At 42.1% G+C, this 23,816-nt stretch overlaps 1 protein-coding gene across 2 annotated transcripts in view; it reads right to left on the minus strand.

Moving 5' to 3' along the window:
- Positions 1–23,816, minus strand: part of itprid2 (ITPR interacting domain containing 2) — a 167,692-nt gene that overhangs the window by 61,906 nt on the left and 81,970 nt on the right. For both annotated transcript variants that reach the window (XM_080198883.1, XM_080198884.1), the window contains exons 3-8: positions 20,178–20,226; positions 17,301–17,350; positions 17,060–17,116; positions 8,339–8,381; positions 8,152–8,250; positions 977–1,185 (exon numbers count right to left, since the gene is read on the minus strand). In XM_080198883.1, coding sequence (XP_080055009.1) covers positions 977–1,185; positions 8,152–8,250; positions 8,339–8,381; positions 17,060–17,116; positions 17,301–17,350; positions 20,178–20,226 — 507 coding nt within the window. The remainder of the gene's footprint in view (positions 1–976; positions 1,186–8,151; positions 8,251–8,338; positions 8,382–17,059; positions 17,117–17,300; positions 17,351–20,177; positions 20,227–23,816) is intronic.

Raw genomic sequence — 23,816 nt, forward strand, 5'->3', positions numbered from 1 at the left:
GAAAATAGTCCATTACTTGAATAAAGGTGAACAGAGGCAGTTCAAGCACCCTGTTCCCCAGCAACCATGTCCTCTGAGCAATTCTGTTCTCAATCCCGCTATTACTTAGCATTTACTGTCAGGACTGAGGAAGGACTGCTAGAGGCATAAAAACAATGTGGTTTTGTACATTCGGCTATATTTATCCTAACTGGTCAGTAGTTCATTCTTCATCTAAATGGTACAGGAAGCAAAAGGATTACTGCAAGAGTTGAAATAAAAGTCAATGAGGGCAACAACAGTAAGATAAACAGTCAGATAAAGACAACAGCCAAGATTTTTGCAGAGACTGTGGCCTTGCCCACAGGCTGAAATGTGAGGGCCGAGTTCACCTCCTCAGGCCATCATATTTTACAGAGGTCAGGTTGGTAACTGGCTGCTGCCTGCACCGGGGAAAATGTCCCACATCCGAGAGCTGACAGCCAACCAGATGATCGACAGCACTTCAGTCCCAGCAGTGCCACTGGTGTGATTCCAGTCGGTCTCCACTGAGGGACAGCGATGAAAGCTGGACAGCAAGGCAAAGTAGACTAAAACACTTCTGATGCTTCCCCAACTGTACACCCTTTCCCAGAAGTCAGGAGAGTCACCAGTCCCCAATACAGCCGCTGACACATCTCCCTCATTAGCCATCCCTTGGAACTGCCAACTTAGTGTCAGATTAGAAACAAGTTTGAATTCTGCTACTTTTTGCCCTGGGAACGGGGCCAAGAATCTCCAAGCATCATGCCACTTGAAACACTTACAGCCATCCAAGGTAAGAGACAGACATGTGTTTAAACATAGATTGCTTTGCCCTTTTAAAAAATAAATGGGAAGCAGAATTATGACTTTAGAAAGCGAATGGACAAATACATCATCTAGCTATGCAATGATGGCAGAATATTAATGTCCACAGAATATTAATTCATTTGAATTTTTTTTAAAAAAGACCTACTTGTAAGAGCAAAATTTGGATTGTCCAATTCCATACGTTGCATTTGAGCGTCCAAAAATAGCTTGAAATCGATTCCTCTCGCAAATGACGCAGCATTAAAAAATCGACATGGAATTTTAGATGCAAGGTCAGGTTCATCTGTTCCAAACCCAAGATTATACAGAACATCTTCAGGATCTTCCTCATAAAGGTCCAATAATTCTGACACACTGAAAGCAGTAAAGAATTGTTAACATTTGTAAAAATTCAGCAAGTAAAACAAGTTCAAAAGATCATTAAACTGTCCAGGTAAACAAATAAATAATTGTAGATTTATGGTTCGGACATGACATTTGTGATTTTTGTGTACAACCCAAATGGCCTAAGTTAGAGTTGGCAATAACAGCTAATCTAGTCAGTAGCTCAGAGCTCCAAGAATGAATAAAATAACATGATGATTCAGTTATTAGAATTAGCAGCATGTCTTAATAAAACTTTATTCCCTCTTTTTTGTTCTAAGGAATCATTTCTTATTGGAGGATGGCATCATGGGTGACAGTAACCTCCATTGCTTCCATTGAAGGTGTATATTTTGCTTTCGAACCTGCATTCGATCATGAGGGCATCACAGCTGATCCTGATCATTTCTTTATCCAATGGTCACCATAGCAACAGGCAACAGCAAATCGTGTCAGGAGTAGAAACCCTGGCAGATTTTCTGCTCACTGATGGGAAATAAGAACATAAGAAATAGGAGCAGGAGTAGGCCATCTAGCCCCTCGAGCCTGCCCCACCATTCAATAAGGTCATCTGAAGTGGCTCAGTCCCACTTTCCCGCTTTCTCCCCATAACCCTTAATTCCCCTTGCCTATCAAAAACCTATCTACCCGTGTCTTAAATATATTTAAGCGAGGTAGCCTCCACCACTTCAACGGGCAGAGAATTCCAGAGATTCACCACTCTTTGAGTGAAGAAGTTCCTCCTCAACTCTGTTCTAAACCGCCCTCCCTTTATCTTGAGGCTGTGCCCTCTAGTCCTGCTGTCCTTTCTGAGAGGGAAGAACCTCTCCACCTCTACCCTATCCATCCCTTTCATCATCTTATACGTCTCGATAAGATCCCCCCTCAACCTTCTAAACTTCAACGAGTACAAGCCCAGTCTATTCAGCCTCCCTTCATAGTTCAACCCCCTCAACTCCGGTATCAGCCTAGTGAACCTCCTCTGCACTCCCTCCAAGGCCAAAATATCCTTGCGCAAGTGCGGCGACCAAAACTGCACACAGTACTCCAGCTGCGGCCTCACCAGTGCCCTGTACAGTTGCAGCAAAACCTCCCTACTTTTATATTCAATCCCCCTCGCTATGAAGGCCAGCATCCCATTTGCCTTCCTGACCACCTGCTGCACCTGTCGGCTGCGTTTTTGCAACTCATGCACAAGGACCCCCAGGTCCCTCTGCACAGTAGCATGCTGCAGCTTTTCGCCCTTTAAATAGTAATCCCTCCTACTATTATTCCTGCCAAAGTGGATAACCTCACACTTGCCAACATTGTATTCCATCTGCCAGGTCCTCGCCCACTCGCTCAGCCTATCTAGATCCCTCTGCAGACTTTCTACACCCTCCGCACAATTTGCTTTTCCACTTATCTTTGTGTCACCAGCAAATTTTGACACCTTACACTCAGCTCCCTCCTCCAGATCATCTATATAAATGGTAAATAGCTGAGGCCCCAGCACTGATCCCTGGGGCACTCCACTAGTCACCAACCGCCAATCCAAATATCACCCATTGACACTTACTCTCTGCCTCCTATTAGACAGCCAATCCCCTATCCACGCTAACACTTTACCCCCAACTCCATGCCCTCTAACCTTCTGTAATAACATTTTGTGCGGCACCTTATCAAACACCTTCTGAGAATCGAGAAACACCACATCCACCGGCTCCCCTCCGTCCACCACACTAGTCACATCCTCATAGAATTCCAATAAATTCGTCAGACACAACTTCCCCTTAACGAATCCGTGCTGCGTCTGCTCTATTAAACAATTCTTCTCAAGGTGCCTCGCTATTTCTTCTTTGATGACGGATTCAAGCATTTTTCCTACAACAAACGTTAAACTAACCGGCCTATAATTCCCTGCCTTTTGCCTGCTACCCTTTTTAAACAGCAGCGTAACATTAGCCGTTTTCCAATCTTCCGGCACTTCCCCGGAATCCAGCGAGGTTTGGAAAATAATCACTAAGGCATCCACTATCACCTCTGCCTTTTCCTTCAGAACCCTGGGATGCATTCCATCCGGTCCTGGGGGACTTGTCCACCATCAGTCCCGCTAGTCTATCAAGCACTATCTCTCTAGTAACAGTCATCTTGTTCAGGCCCTCAACTCTGACCATCCTTCTATCTTTAATACCCGGCAAACTATTCGCGTCCTCCTCCGTGAAGACTGAGGCAAAAAACTTATTTAACGCCTCAGCCATTTCCTCATCCCCCACCACTAAATCCCCCCTCTCATCCTCTAAGGGTCCAACATTCACCCGAGCCAGCCTCCTCCTTTTTATATATATATAAAAACTCTTACTATCCTTTTTTATATTTAGTGCTAGTTTAGCTTCATAGTCTATCCTTCCTTTATCAACTTCTTCGTCATTCTTTGTTGATTTTTAAACGTCTCCCAATCCTCTACTCGCCCACTACTTTTAGCCACTCTAAACGCATCAGCTTTTAATTTAATACGCTCCTTTATTTCCTTTGTTAACCATGGCTGATTATCCCTTCTCCTACGAACTTTCTTTACCATCAGAATAAATTTCTGCTGAGCACCAAGAAAGATCTCCTTAAAGATCCTCCACTGTTCCTCAGCAGTCCTACCAACCAATCTGTGCCCCCAATCTACATTTGCCAATTCCTCTCTCATCCTATCGTACTCCCCTCTGTTCAAACAAAGGACACAGGTCCGGGATCCTACTTTCTCATCCTCCATCTGCATCAGAAACTCCACCATACAATGATCGCTCTTCCCAAGAGGATCCCTCACAACAAGGTCCCTAATTCTACCTGCCTCATTACATAACACCAGATCTAAGATAGCTCGCTCCCTCGTCGGCTCCAACACACACTATTCAAGGAAACTATCCCAGCAGCATTCCAAGAACTCTTCCTCAAGCCCACCGTGTCCAACATGGGTCAACCAATCAATATGTAGATTGAAATCCCCCATAATTATCACCGTTCCATTCCTGCACGCATCATTTATTTGCATGTTTATAGTCCGCCCCACATCCAGGTCATTATTTGGGGGCCTATAGACCACACCCACCAGCGTCTTCCTCCCCTTGCTGTTCCTAATCTCCACCCACAACGATTCCACGTTCTGCTCTTTGGCGCCTATACCTTCCCTTACTACCACCCTGATACTGTCCTTAATCAGCAGAGCTACCCACCCCCTTTTTCCTCCCGTCTATCCTTCCTAAACACTTGATACCCCTGGACATTCAGCTCCCAGTCCCTGTCACCCTGCAGCCACGTCTCTGTATTGGCCACCAGGTCATATCCATTTGTGCTGATCTGCGCCACTAGCTCATTCACTTTGTTCCGAATGCTTCGTGCATTCAGATAAAGTGTCTTTATCCCAGCCTTTATCTGGACCCTATTTAAAGGAACGCTACCAATCTTTCTCATGCCCCCTACTCCCTTTATTATTGGGACATCCTTGACCTCTTCCCGTACCTGTACCCTCTCCTTTACTTTAGGCCCTGTAATTTCACACCCCCCCCAATTAGTTTAAAGCCCTATCTACAGTCCTAGTTATACGACTCGCCAGGACTCTGGTCCCAGCACGGTTCAGACTAACACCATCCCATCCGAACAGGTCCCACCTGCCCCGATACCGGTGCCAATGCCCCATAAATTCAAACCCATTCCTCCCACACCAAACCCTGAGCCTGTTAGCTTCTTGTCGATAGATAAAATCATAAAATCCCTACAATTCAGAAGGGGGCCATTTGGCTCATCAAACCTGTACCGACAATTTTTATTGTCATAACTGAAATTACAAACTCACTGAAGACCCGGAATTGCATTTGGGACTTGTATGATTCCAGATGGCCATCCTTGAGGTGGGAATTGCAAGTCAGGCTATTTCCCATTGCCATGATCCCGTCTCCTGCCCGCCCACACTATTATCATGACAGGATGGCTGAAGTCATGGTCACCCTCTCCCAAAACAGGGTTGGAGATCAACGTGTGCTGAGGCAGGCCGGTTATAAGGCTATCTGCACTCACTAGGGCATCAATCCAGTTCCATAAATGAGTGTTAAGCACCCCAGCCATACCTCTCACTTCACCTCCATAACTCCCCGTGCCTACTCACCCTCTGGACAGAACTCAATGAGCCTTAATAGCAACATTATGAAGTCTTTGAGACGCTTCTGAAACTGTCAAAATAAACAAACCACCATTCAAAAACCTCTTCAAACAAAAAATTAATCCTCCTAGGAGCTCATAAAACTGCCAAACACAGCCATCCAAACTCCTCTTGAAAGAAGTTAATCCTATTAAATGTTCATGAACTATCAAAACAAAGTTCCCCTGACCACTATATAAACAACCCCTGCTGTTGTCATTAATGGGGCTTGGAGTTCTGCTAAGAATTCATAACTGTATTCAACAGCACAGCCATTTCAGCAAAACCTCAAAAGCTACATATCTCAAAAACTTTTGGAACACTCGGCCATCTGCTCCATGTCTTCAAAAGACTGAACAGATGACTGTTTATTAAGGAAATTAAGGAAAAGATTAAACCATAAGGGAAACTGATGCATTAAAATCTTAATCTCAATATTGTTAAAAAATGCAAAAAAGTACTTTATTCTTTGGAAATATTGAAACTTAGCTTACCATTCACCATTATGTATGATGTGAAATTGTCAAAATCTGTTAACTTTCCTGTCAAAAGGCTCCCAACTCCAGTATATGTTTCCACTATGGTACATAACTCGGAGATATTATGAACTTTGTCTAACAAATGGGCCCAACTCCATGGAACTCCAGTGGGTCCAAAATGCCCACCCCCTGCAATTGGCCATAAAAGATTAGATAGGGGTCATGGGTAGAGAGGTGGACTGGTGGTGTTGAGATGGCGGCGCGGGCTCTTTGGGCCAAGAGGCCTGTTTCCCGGGCTGATTTTGTTCTTTGGGTAGGCAATGGCAGGATTTCTGTATGTGGGCTCACTATCCATAAAGCCCCCCATGATGGGAATGGGAACAAAAGCAGGTCCCACCCACTTTTTTTTAAATCCAGTCAGCCTCCATTCCGACTTGACAAGAGGTCTGAAAATTCCAGCCTCAGTGTCGTAACAGTGGAGCCAGTGAAGTAGTGGTAACAAGTTTGTTTTAATTTGAAGCAATGAAGCAATTCTAGTGAGCCAGACATACGGAAAGCCTAATACGGTACGTTAAAATATATTCACGAGTTTACAAGTAGCAATCAATTCTTGCCGATGTGTTTTGTTTGCCATCTTGAACATTTATTTAATGGATTTGAAAGTTAGAAGCTGGGGTTGGGGGTGGATTTAATCACACAAAACACAGCCTTATTCTTCAGGGACACTAATATTATTAGTGTGAGCATTTTTTATTACATCCCTGACCAACCAATCTTAAAAAAAAGTGAACATCCTAATATCTGCAGTGAGCTAAACAGTTACACTTGGCAGGACAAATTCTAATGTGTGCTTCTTCAGGCAGCTCCAGAGAATGTACACAACATAGAAACAAAAATTCCAATCCTACAATTGAATAGGGTGAAGAATAACAGTTGGCTCTACTTAAAAAGACTTGAGTTCAATATCTGTGGAAAGTTGACAACAACTAATAACAAACAGCAGAAATATCATGATGCAAATTGTCAGCAAAAGAATACAGATGATTCTAAAACATAAAAGGCATACTGAATAGATTAGTGGAAAGCAATGAAGATGCTTGATAATGAAGGCCAAAACATCTCTGAAATCATTTTAAGTACTTGTACTCCAAAATTAGAAATTGCTGGTCATGCCCTGTTTTACAAGGGCCACAGATATTTCCTTATGTGACAAAGGCAGGAAATATAAAATGAAAGGTTCACATTTGGACTAAAAATAATTATTGTTATGCAGTACAAAAATAAAACTAAAGCATTAAAAAGAATCATAAAAATCAATTAATTGCTACAGATCCAAAAATACTTTCATTCATTTTGCACTATTATATAATGTACCAAAAACCCAGAAAGAAAACTGACAAGAGCATTGTTTATTCTGTGAGGTAATGCAATTTGGAAGATCTAATACAGAAAGGAAATATACAGTAAATGTCAGAACCCTTAAGAGTATTGATAGGCAAAGGGATCTGGGTGTACAAATACACAGGGCACTGAAAGTGGCAATGCAGATGGAGAAGGTAGTCAAGAAGGCTTACGGCACGCTTGGCTTCATTGGCCGGCGTACTGAGTTTAAAAATTGGCAAGACATGTTGCAGCTTTATAGAACCTCAGTTAGGCCACACTTGGATGTGGAGGTTTTGAAGAGGGTGCAGAAAAGGTTTAATAGAATGTTACCTGGTATGGAGGACATTAGCTATGAGGAGAGGTTTGAGAAACTTGGTTTGTTCCCACTGGAGTGACGGAGGTTGAGGGGAGACCTGATAGAAGTCTATAAGATTATGAGAGGCATGAACAGAGTGGATAGTTAGAAGCCTTTTCCCAATTTGGAAGAGTCAATTACTCGGGGGCATAGGTTTAAGGTGCGAGGGGCAAGGCTTAAAGGAGATGTACGAGGCAGATTGTTTATTCAGAGAGTAGTGGGTGCCTGGAACTCATCGCCGGGGAAGGTAGTGGAAGTGGGTACAATAGTGACTTTTAAGGGGCGTCTTGACGAGTACATGAATAAGATGGGAATAGAGGGATATGGCCCCCGGAAGAGTAGGTCGTTTTACTTAAGTCGGGCAGCATGGTCGGTGTAGGCTTGGAGGGCCAAGGGGCCTGTTTCTGTGCTGTAATTTTCTTTGTTCTGATAAGTGACAATAAATGTCTCAAAACCATTAAAAAGCACATGTTGTGTACAACTACAATGTACATGTGCGAGATATTACTAGTCTAAAATTCCTCAGCCAGTAACAGAAAGGCCATAGGCCTGCACTTCATTTGATATCAGCTTACCTAGATACAGTTGTATTGCTTCTGCCAGAGCCAGTGGAGTTCATACTGTTTCCCATTTGATAGAACTGCTTCCGCTTCTCCTTGGCCGATGTCCCATTGCTATAAGGCAGAAGTTAGTGATTAGAAATATAGAGATATTTTCTTCAGAAATCATGAAATGTATTTCTCGATTGAGACATGGACTAACCTTGGTGCTGACATCGAGTCACTGCGAGAATGGAGGTAATTAGCTGTAGGTGAAAAGTGGATGGTGTGAATAAAATTTATTGTCTTCCAGAAAGTCTAAAATTTAAACACAACTGGATACATCCAACTGCATAATCCAAACATAATGGCAGCTTGTTTACATGCCAGCAAACAGAAGAGGCAATAACCACAAATATGGTGACTCCTTGGCAAGGTAGACCACAAGCTCTCGTACTTCAAGCTTGTCTCCACTATGAAACTTAACTGCAGTCTCTTCTCGATGCTTATTCAGTTCTCCATGTGCTTCAGAACATCAATATTTCCTTTTTTGAAGAAGCTAATAACATACCACAAAGCAAAGACAACCTACACAAGAGGCAAATTTGACTCTGTGCAGACTTGCTAAACCATGGAGTAAACTCCGACGAAAGTGCAAGTCCATGGCTCCACCTGTCCGGCAAGTAGCCTCACCCTTCGAGAGTGCATATTGGAATTTCCAAGGCAGTGCACTATCATTATAAAATAGGGTATGCCAAATTGAACGGGATTCTCCACAGTAGCACAAAGTAGAGATGTATTCTTATAATACTCAAGTAGGACTTTTATTTAAATAAAAATTTGCAATAGTACATTTTGGCAAGATAAATAAGAAGGTCACATATTACTTGGAAATTAAGAACCTAAGTCTTAGGGAACAAGAGCAGCTTGACACGAGGTCACAAATAAACAAATCAATAAAAGCAGCAGTGCCTTCCTTTAAGGGCACATCAAAGCAAACCAAGCATTGGGTTTATTTCTGAATGAATAGAACTGAAAAGTAGAAATAGTGTGACAAATTTGTATCAATCCTAATTGGACGATGCTTGGAGTAAGGTGTACAGTTCTTGATGCCGCATTGTAAAATGGATACAAATACAAAGGATTTGCAAACGATGCCACCTGAATTGTTGAAGTCACCCCTCTCAGGAAATGATAACAAGTTGGGCTGTTTTCTCTTGAAAGGAAAATGCTTGGGGGTGAACTAGGGGAAGGCTTTAAAATTATGGAAGCTTTATTTAGAGTGGATATACACAGCTTCCACTTTTGGGGAAGGGTAAAACTAGAGGCCATCAACATAAGATGGTAAGAAAGAAATCAAATTGAGAAATCCTTGACTTAGAGTGGTGGGAATATGAAGCCTGCTACCTCAGGGAGTGGTTGAGGGAAGTATATTTGCCTTTATGTGGAGGCTAGAAAAACCTACAAGGAAGGAAGGATATGGAGGGTTACGGAAGCAAGACCGGGAAGAAACTCATTTGAAGCATAAATGCCAAACAGACTTGGGCCAAATGGCGTTTTTCGGCACTATATCAACCAAGTAATTCAACATAATTCTATGAAATCTTTTTGCTTTTCATTTCCAAAATATAACAAGAGAGTATATATTTTTCAACACATAATCTATACTAAATCTGTATTGTGCGAATTAAACTAATTCAAGACATCCGAACCCTTAAGATAAATCGTTCCCACCTCCCTTGAAGGTTTAGGAGATAAAGGCAACATCAAATATACCACTAATATATGCAGAGTAAACGCTCCCAGGTTAAATCTTTAATCTGTGTGGATTTAACTGATTTTAGTCTGGGAAGCATTCGTGGCTTTAAGGTTGTTGGCTGGGCAGAGAACAAAATAAACAAGCAGAATTCTCCCAATTTCCAATGACTCATGCAGAAGGGTGTGACCAGGTAAAATGACAGATCAGGACAGATTAGAGCTTGCATGCGATGGCTAGAATGAACAAACCTAATGTTCACTAATCCAGCTCACGTGAAGAACTGCTGTGTGTCATCATCCACAGAACTCGGGTCAGTTTTCATATTTAGTCTATAAAATCCAGCTCACAGTAACTTCAGTGTCTTGTATTCAGTACTGGATGAGCACTAACTAAACATTTGGAAGGTATCATCTTTAGCCCTGAAATAAAAACAACCTCTTTGCTGCCAACTTCATCTTCCTCCCAAGCTATTTCCTCAGAATGAACCAGACTGCTTGCAACCTTGGCATTGCATTCAACCCCAAGCTGAGTTTCCAACCTACTTCCCGTCCATCATCAATGCTCACCAAAAGATGTCCATCATGAATGCTGCCTACTTATGTTCCATAATATCCTGCAGCTCCAGACTTACTTACTCCAATACTTGTTTGACGAGGACCCCCACCCTCCACTGTCCAGAAACATCAACTCAAACAAACTCTGCAGTCCCTAACGTACTGTACAAGCAGCTTTAGGTCATTCCTCCAAACAGCTCATTATTCCTTTTTAATTATACCTCTGTCAAATGCTTCAGACAATAAGGCAATATAAAACGAAATGTGTTGTCAGTCATAGAATGATAGAATACCTACCATGCAGAAGGAGGTCATTCAGCCTATTGAGCCTGCACCAACAAAAATCCCACCCAAGCCCTATCCTCATAATCCCACATATTTACCGTTAATTTCCCTGACTCTAGGGTCAGCTTAGCATGGCCAATCAGCCTAACCCAAAATCTTTGGACTGTAGAAGGAAAGTGGAGCACCCAGAGGAAACCCACATATTTTAGGGGAAGAACATGTCAACTCCACACATACACTCAAGGCCAGAATTGAACCCAGGTTACTGGCACTGTGAGACAACAGTGCTAACCAATATGCCACCGTGCATGCAAGAGATTGCTCAGGGTGCTGCAGCACACAATTGGCTCAGCAATAGGCAGCTTCTTCAGGAGTGGAGGCAACTAAGTTTATTTTTAAGCTGTAGCTTATTCAGATATAAAGTCAGGTTCAGGATCAAATATTTAATTCCCAGAGTGTCAATCTACTTTCTTGATTTAATAGCAAAAAAGCTGGAGCCAGTATAATCAGAGGTAGCTAGGAATTTAAAGAATCCTTTCCAAGCTGAAACGGATTTGCCATTAAAGCAATGATGCCAATTAGTTTGTGCATTAAAGCATCTCCAGAAGAATTTGCTCCTGTTGGGAGTGGCTTCGCTGTCAAAGAGCCAAGACGCGTTTCAGCTGAAAAGGCAGTTAAAGTGCCATGGGTGGTTCCTGGTTTCAGAGGTGGCAATTCTTATTCATAATGCAATGAGTCAATCCTCAAAAGAGAGGGCTGGCAGAAAACAAGCTTTGTACTTTCCTCATCTCTCTTTGCATCTCCTGAGTGTTTGCAGCATTTTCTGTCTTTATGAATGTTTTAGGAAGTCAGTCAGTTAGCTGGGTTTCACTTTACCCAATCCAGTAATAAAAGAACAAATACATCCTTCAAGAGAAAGGTGTGTTATTGGCTTCTTAGACCGTAAGACATAAGAGCAGAATTAGGCCACTCGGCCCGTTGAGTCTGCTCCACCATTCAATCGTGGCTGATACTTTTCTCCACCCCATTCTCCAGCCTTTTCCCCATAACCCCTGATCCCCTTATTAATCAAGAACCTGTCTTTCTCTGTCTTAAAGACACTCAATGACCTGGCCTCCACAGCCTTCTGCGGCAAAGAGATCCACAGACTCACCACTCTCCAGCTGAAGAAATTCCTCATCATCTCATTAAAGGATCACCCGTTTAGCCTGAGGTTGTGCCCTCTGGTTCTAGTTTTCCGACTACTGGAAAAGTCCCCTCCATGCCCACTCTATCCAGGCCTCATGGTATCCGGTAAGTCCCCCCCTCATCCTTTTAAACTCTTGCAGGGGTTGCAAGCTTGTCAAGTGAGACTGGCCCATCAATATCCATATTTGGTTATTTCATGTTATGAGGAATGATAGAAAAGGAGTTGAATTAAACCAGTCTGTAAGTTTACAACTGACCTCTTCTTACTGCAGTGCTCAGTCTATGGGCAAAAGGCAGAAGAAATGAATGCACTGAGACACATGCAGGGTCACACAATACAGAAATGACAATAATTGGACGTTTTTACAGAAATTTTCTGTCAAAAGGAGATTTTACCAATTTAATGCTTAGCATTAATATGTTATTAGCCATAGCTAAAGCTTGTTAGAAATTAAGCCTGCTGTAACTGAATGTATTGAGCTTTGAAGATTTTGAACAGTTCTGTAATACCACTAATCATTTTAACATCTTGTGCAGATCTAACATTTGTAACACAGATGCATTGCTCTAATAATTGAAACTCCATTGCCAAAGGTCACACGTTCAAATCCCAGTTTTAGTCAGAGAAATTAGCTTACTCATGCTTCACTATATCATTTTGGAGAATTTGCAACCCTTATTTAAAAAAACATAATACGTTGTTTTCTGTTTATTTTATGCCATGGATGAGTTTGCTATACGCTGCCTTTAACATAATAAAACATTCCAAGCCATTTCACAGGAGCAACATAATATAAAAGGTGGCAATGAACCACACACGGAGACATTGGCAAGAATTTCCAACCATTCCTGCCAGTGGGATCTTTCGGTCCCACTGATGGCAAACCCCTGCCATAGGTTTCCATGGTTCATGGTGAGAACGTGCGAACTCCAGTCACCAAAGGCCAGAAGCAAACCCAGGTCCCTGGTGCAGTGAGGCAGCAGTGCTAACATGGTGTGTGACTTGGAGGGAAACTGGCTGATGGTGACATTCCCATGAATCTGCTCTCCTCGTCATTCTAGGTGATAGAGATCGCAGTGTTGGAGGGTACTGTTGAAACAACCTTGGTGAGTTCCTGCAGTGCATCTTGCTGCCACGGTGTGTCAATGGTGGAGAAAGTGAATATTTTGGATGCCAATTAAGAGGGTTGCTTTGTCCTGAATGATGTCAAACTTGTTAGAACTGCAATAAACTAGGCAAGAGGAGTGTGTTCCATCACACTCCTGACTTGAGCCTGGTAGGTGGTGGACGGGATTTGAAGAGTCAGGAGGTGACGTATGTGCCTCAGAATATTTAGCATCCAACCTGTTCTTGTAGCCACGGTATTCATGTGGCTGGTCCAATTCAGTTTCTGATCAAACCGCCCACCCCAGGATGTTGATAGTGGGGGATTCAGTGATGGCAACACCATTGTAAAGAGAAGACGGTTGGATTCTCTCTTGTTGAAGATTTCATTGTCTGGCACTTGTGTGGCACAAATATTTCTCACCACTTATCTCTGCAAGCTTGAATGTTGTCCTAGCCTTGCTGCATATGCACACAAACTGTCTCAGTATCTGAGAAGTTGCAAATGGTGCTAAATAGAACATCCCCGATTCTGACCTTATGATGAAGGAAAGGTCAATGATGGGCAGCAAAAGATAGTTGGGCCTTGGACACAATCCTCAGGAAATCCTGCAGTGATGTCCCAGGACTGGGATTTTTGACCTCCAACAACCACAGCCATCTTCTTTTGTGTGAGGTATGTCTCCAACCAGTGGAGAGTTTCCCCTGATTACCATTAATTACAGTTTTTCTAGGACTCATTCAAATGCTGTCTTGATGTCCATAGCACTCACTCTCACCTCACCTCTGAATTCAGCTCTTTTGTCCATGTTCAGACCAAGGCCATAACCAGATCAGAAGCTGAGTTGCCCTGGGAAAAAGCCAGACTGAGCGTCAGTCAGTAGGTTATTGGTAAGTGCTGTTTATAGCGCTGTTCTCAACACCTTTCATCACTCTGCTGATGATTGAGAGTGGACAGATGGGATAGTAATTAGCTGGGTGGGATTTGTCCTGCTTTTTGTGGGCAGGACGTACCTGGGCAATTTCTCACACTGTCAGGTAGATATATCAGTGTGTTAGCTGGACTGGAACAGCTTGACTAGGGCCGCAGCTAGTTGTGGAGCATGAGTCCTCAGTACTATTGCAGTTTCGAATGCCTTCAACTCTTTCTTGATATCATGTGGAGTGAATTACATTGACTGAAGACATCTGTGATCCTGTGGAGCTCAGGAGGATCATCCATTTGCCATTTCTAGCTGTAGGTGGCTGCAAATGGTTCAGCTTTATCTTTTGCCCTGGCGTGCTGGGCTCCCCCATCATGGTGTGCGGGGATACTTGTGGAAATTTCTTCTCCTCTAGTTAGTAGTTTGATCACCCATCACTACTCATGACCAGATGTGGCATGTTGAAGAACTTACACCTGATCCATTGCTTAACTCTTTCTATTGCTCACATATCAAACAAGTAGAAGCAGAAAGTTGTCCTTTGATGTAGCTTCACCAAATTGATATCTCATTTTTAGGTGTGCCTGCTGCTGCTTCTAGTATGCCCTCCTTATCATTCAACAAGGGTTGATTTCCTGGCTTGATGGTAATGGAGTGAGGCATACATGGGCTATGAGGTTACAGATCATGGTTGAATACTACTCTCCTGCTGTTGATGGTCTACTGCGCCTCAGGGATGCCCAGTTTTGAGTTACTCTGTGCAAAATCCATCCCATATAGCATAGCGGTCATGTCATACAACATGATGAAGGTATCCTCAACGTGAAGATAGGACTTTGTCTCCGCAAGGACTGGGTGGCGGTCACTCCCACCAATTCTGTCAAGGACAGATGTACCTGTGACTGCTTAATCAGTGTGGACGAGCTCAAGTAGGCTTTTCCCTCTTGCTGGTTCCCTCACCAGCTGCCACAGATCCAGTCTAGCAACTCTGTCCTTTATGAATCGGCCGGCTTGGTCAGTAATGATGCGGCCGAGTCAATCTTAGTGATGGATGGTGAAGTCTTCCACCCAGAATACATTCTGTGGCCTTGCCAATCTCTGTGCTTCTCCCATCTGGTATTCTACGTGGAGTGCTGATTCATCAATGGAGTTGGGCATTCAGGGAGCCAATGGCAGGAGTCAGCCAGGAGGTTGCCTTGGCCATGTTTAAACATGAAGCTGCTTTACTTATATAGTTGAAATGTAATTTTTGTCTCAAATCAAATTGAAGCTTTAAACACAAGGCACTTCATCTTCAAACAGACCCAAGAAAACGATGGCTTATTGAAAGAGGTGGACAACTTTAATATCACAGCCATGCAAAACATTTTTTAGATTCCATTCCTGCAGCTTGACCTTCAGAAACATTTCTTGGCAAGTACTCCATAACTTATCGGAACACAAATATTTTACACACAAAAACATCATATTTAATGAACCATTTGTCAACAGGCAAGAGACCCACCCAATAATCAATTCCACAACAATTCTATTCTTAAAATGCATGGATCATTCCCCCCCAAAAAAATTAGCCAACTGTTGACCAAGTGGGAAAATAATTCTGTAGTTTGAACCCTTCTGTTGAACAGAAGATATATCAAATTGACTCCATCAGCTAACATGTCATTCCTCTGCATTCTTATCCAGAGTCAAAAGTTAAGGTAGAAAAACAATTAACTACGGGAGGGACAACCAGTTTTTAATTAGTGCTCCAAGCACTTGGCAAGCAGTTTTAAACAGCTTTTGGAGATGGTGGTGTGCCACGTGGCAATAGAGAGCAATGTGGTTGAATCTTAAATGCTCCCTGGAATGACTGAGCAAGCCACTCAGTTCAAGGATAGTTAGGGACAGGCAACAAATGCTGGCCCAGCCAATGACGCTCACATCCCATGAATTAAAAAAAATTAATCACAGATTCTCATTCATAATTTCCCCTATTTTGGAGCTTCTCCTGCGCTTAAGGTGAAATCCAGCTCTGATTCATGGGATGAAAATCACCTCCACACAGATTTGCAAAGGCCCATTGCATAGCTGGCATAAGTCACAGCACAAAACAGTCCCTAATCCTGCTCTAAACGTGCACAAACTAACAACCATATTCAGAGACTTCAAACATAGCTGTTGCATAATTTGGAAGTGCCATCAGAGAGTGAAAGGGTGATTATTTAGGGCTGGAATTATAGCAAACTATCAAAAAGAAGCAAAACAGGTTTTAAACCGTACAAAGCTCAGTCTCCATAAGTTCAACTCTTTACACAGGTACTAAACAAGTACTACAGAGTGGCACGGTGGCACAGTGGTTAGCACTGTTGCCTCAGAGCACCAGGGATCTAGGGGTTCGATTCCAGGCTTGGGTCGCTGTCTGTGCACAGTTTTCATATTCTCCCCGTATCTGCATGGGTTTCCTCCAGATGCTCTGGTTTCTTCCCACAGTCCGAAACTCGTGCTGGTTAGGTGCATTGGCCACGCTAAATTCTCCCTCAGTGGGCCCGAACAGGTGCTGGAATGTAGCAACTAGGGGATTTTCACAGTCACTTGATTGCAAGTAAGCCTACTTGTGACACCAATAAATAAAGTGAGCTGGTGGCTCACGTGTGTACAAGTGGATCTTCATCTTAATGATTAAAAGATTTGAAAGTAAAACCACTCTATGTCACATCTCCTAACTGTGGTTTCACAGTGATACAGGCAACAGTCTGAAAACAAGCTGAGCACGGCACGGGATAGCAATGGAAAGATAATTGGTATTGCTCTAAAGTTTAAACCCGTTTCTAAAGTAAGCGGTGGAAAATGCCAAAGTGGCATTTTCAGAGACTGTTCTCGAAATGTTCCTTATATAAAAATGAGCATTTGCCATTCTACAAACTCCAATGTTTAAACAACAGCTAAAGAAGCATTAAGAAAACCTAATAAGCAGCAGTGCTTCCGTAAACAACAAGAGCCATCAGAAACAACTCATAATTGTATAAACAGAACATATGAATGACACTTCTTTTTAAATGGTAACTCACAAAGTTAGCAGGCTAATTGAATACAACAGGGGCCTGATGAAAGTATTAGTACAGCTCACCCATCACAAACCATCACCCACCTTCTGCACCCAGCGACAAGTCATCCTCAAAGCTGCATCCATTCTTTGTAACTGCACCTGTAGAGACAGTCACAAGCCTCAGGGTCAATTTTTTTAAGCTTTAACTCAGATTTCTCTAAAATGCCTTTAGATCAAAATTATTTTATGCAAGTTACATTTCTAAGCTTTGACACTGAACAAAAAAAAAAGAGCACCTTTTCTACAATACAAAACAACATCCATTGCAAAGAAACAAACTTACCTTTCAATGCTAGCTGGCTTTGCTCATCCAAAGATGCCCCTAATGGTGCTCTGCAAGGGTACAATAAACATTTGGTAAACACATTTATATTTTTGTAGGGAGAGACAGTTGCATAGTGGTAACATCATTAGACTAGTAATCCAAAGGCCCAAAGCTAATGCTATGAAATGGGTTCAAATCCCACCATGGCAGCTGGTGGAATTTAAATTCAATTCATGGAATCGGTAATTGAAAGTTAGTCTCAGAAATGGTGACCGTGAAACTACCAGTGATCATAGTTTTAAAAAAATTGGGAAAAGGTGTGGAGGTTGCTATTCTCTAGTTCCCCAGGAGTCTAACATTTCCTGAAAACTTTCCAGCTAAGTACGTTAGAACTATCCAAAGTCTCTGACTCTTAATTAGATTTTTACTAGAGAGCCCCAGGCAGCAGGGAAATTGCCCATCAGAAGTTCAAAATTCCCAGGGAATTCCCACACAGGTCCGCGTGTCAGGATCCAATGCGCATCCTGGGCCTACATCCAGCCTCCAATGGGTCGTTATAGGAACGATTAGAATGTCTTTGTTACTCTACCTGGTCAGCAATTGTGCTGTAAATGCACACATATTGGGATATATATCCATTTAGTAACCCATTTTCATCCAAAGATATTTGTGAACATTGGTTACACACATCAATTGAAAATGTTTACTATCTAAAATATTAGGAAAGTCTATGGTATGCATAATTCAGTTTATATTTTATTGTTAATCTGAGTGCAATACTGTCCTCCAGAGAAAAGGAAAAGAGAAAGGTCAACAATACATTTTGATCTTTGTTGCCTACTGTAAGGAATGCGAAGGGTTTAAGATGACGTAAACTCACCACTAAAAAAAGAAAAACTCCTTGATAACATAGTCAATGCATTATTCATGATTATAGGGAATATGGTAGTTAATTTGCATATAGCAATGTTCCACAAATAACAACAAACTAAATAACTAGCTATTCAAATTTAAGCATTAAATAAGGGACAAACATTGGCCAGTAAACCAGGAGAAATTCCTTACATTACTTGAATAGTGCCGTGAATCCTCCTCAGAGGGAGGCTGGAGCCTTGCTTTAACTTCTCATTTGAAACATGGCCTCTCGCAGTGCAGCACTTCCTCAGCACTGTCCTGAAGTACCTGCCTATGTGACATGCTCAAGTGTCTGGACAGAGACTTGACCCCATAAATCTTCAGATTCAGAGGCAAGACTGCTACCACTGAGATAAAGCTGATTGCTCATTAGCTAAAAGACTCATGGAATACAGCAGCTGAGGTTCTTCACGTTTCTAGTAACTGAAAGGAGACAATCGGTGGGATTTTACGGCCTCATTCATCTCAAAACCTTAAAATCCCACCAGAGGTCAATGGAACTTCCCGCTGTCTGCCCTTCACCCACTCCAATTTCCATGGTGGGCGGGGTGGTGATATTCCAGCCACAATGCAGATTACCACTTGCTCTTTCATCTTCAGCAAGCATGCTGAATGCAATAGTCCTTGAATGAGTAAAGGACTGCTTTTAAGAACTTCATGTAAAAGCTTGTGATCCACAGGAGTAGGGATTTATATTAACACAGAATTATTTGCAGTCAGGGCACAAGCAGATTTGCAGCGGGTAACTGCACATTTTCTACCGATTAAATGCCAAGGTTTCTTTTAATTTGCCTGAAAAATTTGATAAGAGAGGGGATTAAGGGTTATGGGGAGAGGGCGGGAAAGTGGAACTGAGCAGCGACAGGTCAGCCATGATCTTATTGAATGGCGGGGCAGGCTCGAAGGGCTAGATGGCCTACTCCTGCTCCTATTTCTTATGTTATGTTCTTATGTTTAAAATGTTATCGTATACATTTGTCAGTTTGGTGGAGGAGGCCTGATGGAATCAAGTGCTACAGTTGGGTGTTCCTCACAAATGAGATACCCAGAAGACTTACCCTCTATGATCCGCTGACAGCTCCTCATGCCAACAGCACCAGAAGGAGCGGAGGCTGCTGGCTGCACTTCACCCACCCAAAGCCTGGGACTGAGGGCGGGAGGGACCCGGACCACAGGTGATCGAAAGTGGTATGGGGCGGGGGTGGGTGGGGTGTTTGCAGGGGAGCAGATAAGCATGTCACAGGAGAAGAAGGGCCTTCAATACTGATGCGAGCCCAGATTCAAAACCAAAGGATCTCAGGACAATATGCTATAGCCAGGATATGCTGAATTCCTCAGCTCCAGAGCACCGCTCAGCCAAACAGATTTTGTGGCTTGTCTCTTATGCGGCCACTCTAGGACACTCCCACCAATGCCAGGTTAACCTTGAAGGTCACTAATAAAACCTTTTTTATTAAATAGTAAATTGTCGCAACCACTTCTATTATTGAACATGTTTTAACATGTTACGAAACCAACTTCCCCCCTTGAGCAAAACTGTGAATCAAGTCATGCTTTGAATGCAGGAAGAAAGCTAAACACAAACGAAGCTCTGTTAGAAAATGACCAAGTGCACAGGCAAACAACATGAGCCTATCGTTTCTTGGAAGTCTTCTAAAATCCTCAGGGTAGAATCGCATATTATACTGCATTTCAGAGAACTGCCCTGACCTTAAACTCCATTAGCTTATTGCTGAATAGTCTTTGTACTATCGTCTAAAGATGGAACACAAATATAGAAAGCCATTTGAGCTAAAAAAAATCACCAAGTTAAATGAAATCAGAGCGTTTGGTGTACATTCATATTTAAATTTAGATTATTTGACACAGTGATGAGAAAATTACAATAGAATAAAGTTGCCACGATTACTGCACTTCTGTATTTAGTGAAATTTTAATTGATATATTTTTAAAATATGTTTCACTGATAGAAAAACTTACCCACAATCTTGAAGCCAAATTTCAATCTTCTTATTTGATATGCCATTTTCTGTCAAAAAATACCAAATTATGTGTTTAAAAGTTAAAATGTATTTATTCGTGTCACAAGTCAGCTTATGTTAACACCACAATGAAGTAATTGTGTAAATCCCTGAGTCGCCACACTCCAGCACCTGTTCGGGTACACTGAGGGAGAATTTAGCAAGGCCAATGCATCTAATCAGTATGTCTTTCAGTCTGTGGGAGGAAACTGGAGCACCTGGAAAAAACCCTGGCGGACACAGGGAGAATGAGCAGACTCCGCATAGACAGTTACCCAAGCTGGGAATCGAACACAAGTCCCTGGCACTGTAAGGCACCTATGCCACCATGCTGCCCATGTGTTAGCAATGACCAATATTTCACTTAACTAGTAAAATAGCAGCCAGAACTATGATGGTCAAAATTAAAATCACTGTAAAGTAGAAACGTGATTGACAATGAGACCTGTAAGAGATTCCTGAACAGATCTGGAATGATATAGCCACTAGCAATAAGAATATACTGCTTTTCAAAATACCCAGAATATTTTGAAGTTCCGGCAAATATAAAGATGTCTCCACAGGAGCCCAAAGGTTTCACCAAAGTACCATAAGCAGCTAACTCATTCCATTTACTTTTTAGAAGTTGTTTATTGGATGTGAGCACTGGCTAGACCCGCATTTATCATCAAATGCTAATTGCCCTTGAGAAGGTGGTGGTGAGCTGCCTTCCTGAACCACTGCAGTCCTTGTCATGTATGTACACCCACAGTATCATTTGGGAGTCCCAGGATTTTGATCCAGTAACAGTGAAGGAACATGATATATCTCCAAGGGTGGAGGGGAACTTGGAGGTGGTGTTCCCATTCATCTGTTACCATTGTCTTTTAGGTGATGGAGGTCATGGGTTTGGAAGGTGCTGTCCAAAGAGCCTTGGTGAGCTCCTGCAGCACATTTTATAGATGGTACACATCTGATGGTACACAGAGCTCCCGCTCTGCATCAGGACGGAGGAAGAGAAAGTTAACCTGCCATACTTGCAAAAAAAATTCAGATATTGCATCCATTTATGATTAGCGAACTCTTCTTGTTTGATTTTGAGATATTTGGTCTACAGCATTCGAATCAAACAGCTGTGCTAAAATGTTCTCAGAGTTGGAGAGTTCTTGCCCTCACCCTGTCACATCAGAACTTCCAATGGGACAATTAATAATGATAGGAAGAGCAGTAGGCCATTCAGCCCATTGAACCTGCTCCGCTATTCAATATGATCATGACTGATTGGACACCTCAATGCATTTTACCCACATTATGAGCAAGATGATTCCAGAAACATTGGCTATCTAATAGGTGTGCCAACATTAAAAGGCAGAGTAAAATGCCTATGCAACAACAAGAACAGAAACAGGGGAGTGCATTATTCCATCTCTCCATGTTATGTTTACATACAATGTTAGTTACATGTCATTCTGGTAAGAGTTGCTTCAATACTTTGATCGAGAGCAAAATATGACGGTGACGGGTGCTATTCATAATTGGGAAATCTAAGCACTGTCACTGCAATTCATTACTGCCATCATAGATATCTTACGCTTCTATAGGATCTTTCACCTTGACCAGATATATTCTCAGTTGACTTGGCAAGCAGCTTGCTGATACTTTCTCCACTTCACAGCATTTCCATTTTGAAAATTAATCCCAAAACCTGAAGCCTGATGATAATTTAGGAAAATTCATTAGAGGAGATCAAATCATATCAGTGGAAGGCATCAGTTGGAGAAACGATCTCAGTTCTTTAGTGAAAATACTGAAAAGACCGTAGAATCCCTACCAGAGGCCATTTGGCCCATCTAACCTGCATCAAATCTCTGAAAGAGTAGGTCCACCATCCCTAACCACTGTGCATTTGGGAAGGAGAGAATGAGAATAATCAAAGATCGGGCAAAATGCATTTCTGCAAACTTACGTAGTCCAAGTTTGAAATAATGATTGCCTCTATTTACAACTGTATATCTCAATAGAAACTGGCTTGCATTCTAAAAATGGCACTTGGTTCCAAGGTGGAGCAAAAAAACCAAAATGCTTGCTTTAGACCTAAAAAGGGCATTTCAGAAGTGATTTAACCTCAAGGGTATGGTGGGCGCAGGGAGCGATATGGCTCAATTTGACTGTCAATATAAAGTAAAATCAGGCTGGGCTAAATTAAGATTATCATTTCAAAGCAGGCCAGATGTTGTGAAAGCAAACAGAATTGAAGAATATCAGTAAACTTCAAGTATTGCAAGTCTTTGTAAGTCTGAATCAGATCTTATAGCAAATACCCAGGGTCCTGGGACACAAGATGGGCTATTGAAGTTTTATCCCAGCTGATGTGGTCAAGTGCCTATAAACCCACATTTTGTTTCCGAGACAGGAGTTCTACCTGAGTCAATACGTATAAAAAGTTGTTCTATTTTACCCAGATCATTTAATTTGTTTGCACTTTTCCTGTCACATGGACAGATGTGTCATCAAGATGTAAAGCATATATTTCACATATATGAAGACCTGATTGACCGAAGCATGCAATTCTTAGCCTGGATGGTATAAAAATTCTTCTGGTCAATGGAAAAAGCATCCAATCAAACTCAGACTTGCAAACCCAAGGTTATGCATATAGCTTGTGACTAGGTTCGATATGACCAACTCTAAGCAGAAAGCAAATATATTACTGCCCATTTTAAAATGCCTAACATACCTAACATACATTAAAGACCCCTTTCCAAACAGATATTAAGGATTTTTTACCAATAGAATGAGTGCTAACTGCCCTCAAAACTGGCTTTATAAATCAGTTCTGGAGTAATTCATTAAATCTTCAGGTCTTTCAACATCTGGCAGAGTGCTATTTATTTAAATGGTCCTTTGTTGAGATTTATTTTACAAATGATTTTGCTAAAACGCCAATCGGTTATAATAGCATGTATGAAATTTTCAGACTGTTTTTCACAAATAGGCGAATACTTAGTCAACGTACAATAATCATTTGTACTTTGTGGCACTATGTGGCACTCATATTAATAAAGCTGATGATTGTGACACGATAGTAGTAGAGAATATTCTGTAATTCTCTCCCTTTAACAAGGACTCAGATACTGAAGCAGTCCATATCCTAATGCAGCAAAACTGACAAGATTCAGGCTTGGGCTGTCAGTTGACAGTAACGGTGAAACCACACAAATACCAGACAATGACCATTTCCAACAAGAGGGAATCTAACCAGCCCCCCATGATAGTCAATGGCATTACCATTGACTATCACGAATGCTTGTGACTGTTGAAGTGTTCCCCAACAGGGAGAGAACAGTCTTGCCTGTTGATTGTCCAGCACTGTTCATTCATCCATTGTCATAGCATCTGCATGGTCTCCCCAGTGTACAGTGTCCCGAAGCATGGTACATTCGGCCCCTGATCTTCGTGTAAGCGTTCTCCAAGGCGGTCTTCACGACACACGACAGCGCAGAGTCACTGAGCAGAGACTGATAGCCAAATTCCACACACGAGGACGGCCTCAACCGGGATCTTGGATTCATGTCACACTATCTGTAACCCCCCTGACTTGCCTGAATTTGCAACATCT

Source organism: Carcharhinus amblyrhynchos, chromosome 11 (assembly GCF_965287045.1).
Source record: "Carcharhinus amblyrhynchos chromosome 11, sCarAmb.v2.hapA, whole genome shotgun sequence".
NCBI classification, from domain to species: Eukaryota; Metazoa; Chordata; class Chondrichthyes; order Carcharhiniformes; family Carcharhinidae; genus Carcharhinus; species Carcharhinus amblyrhynchos.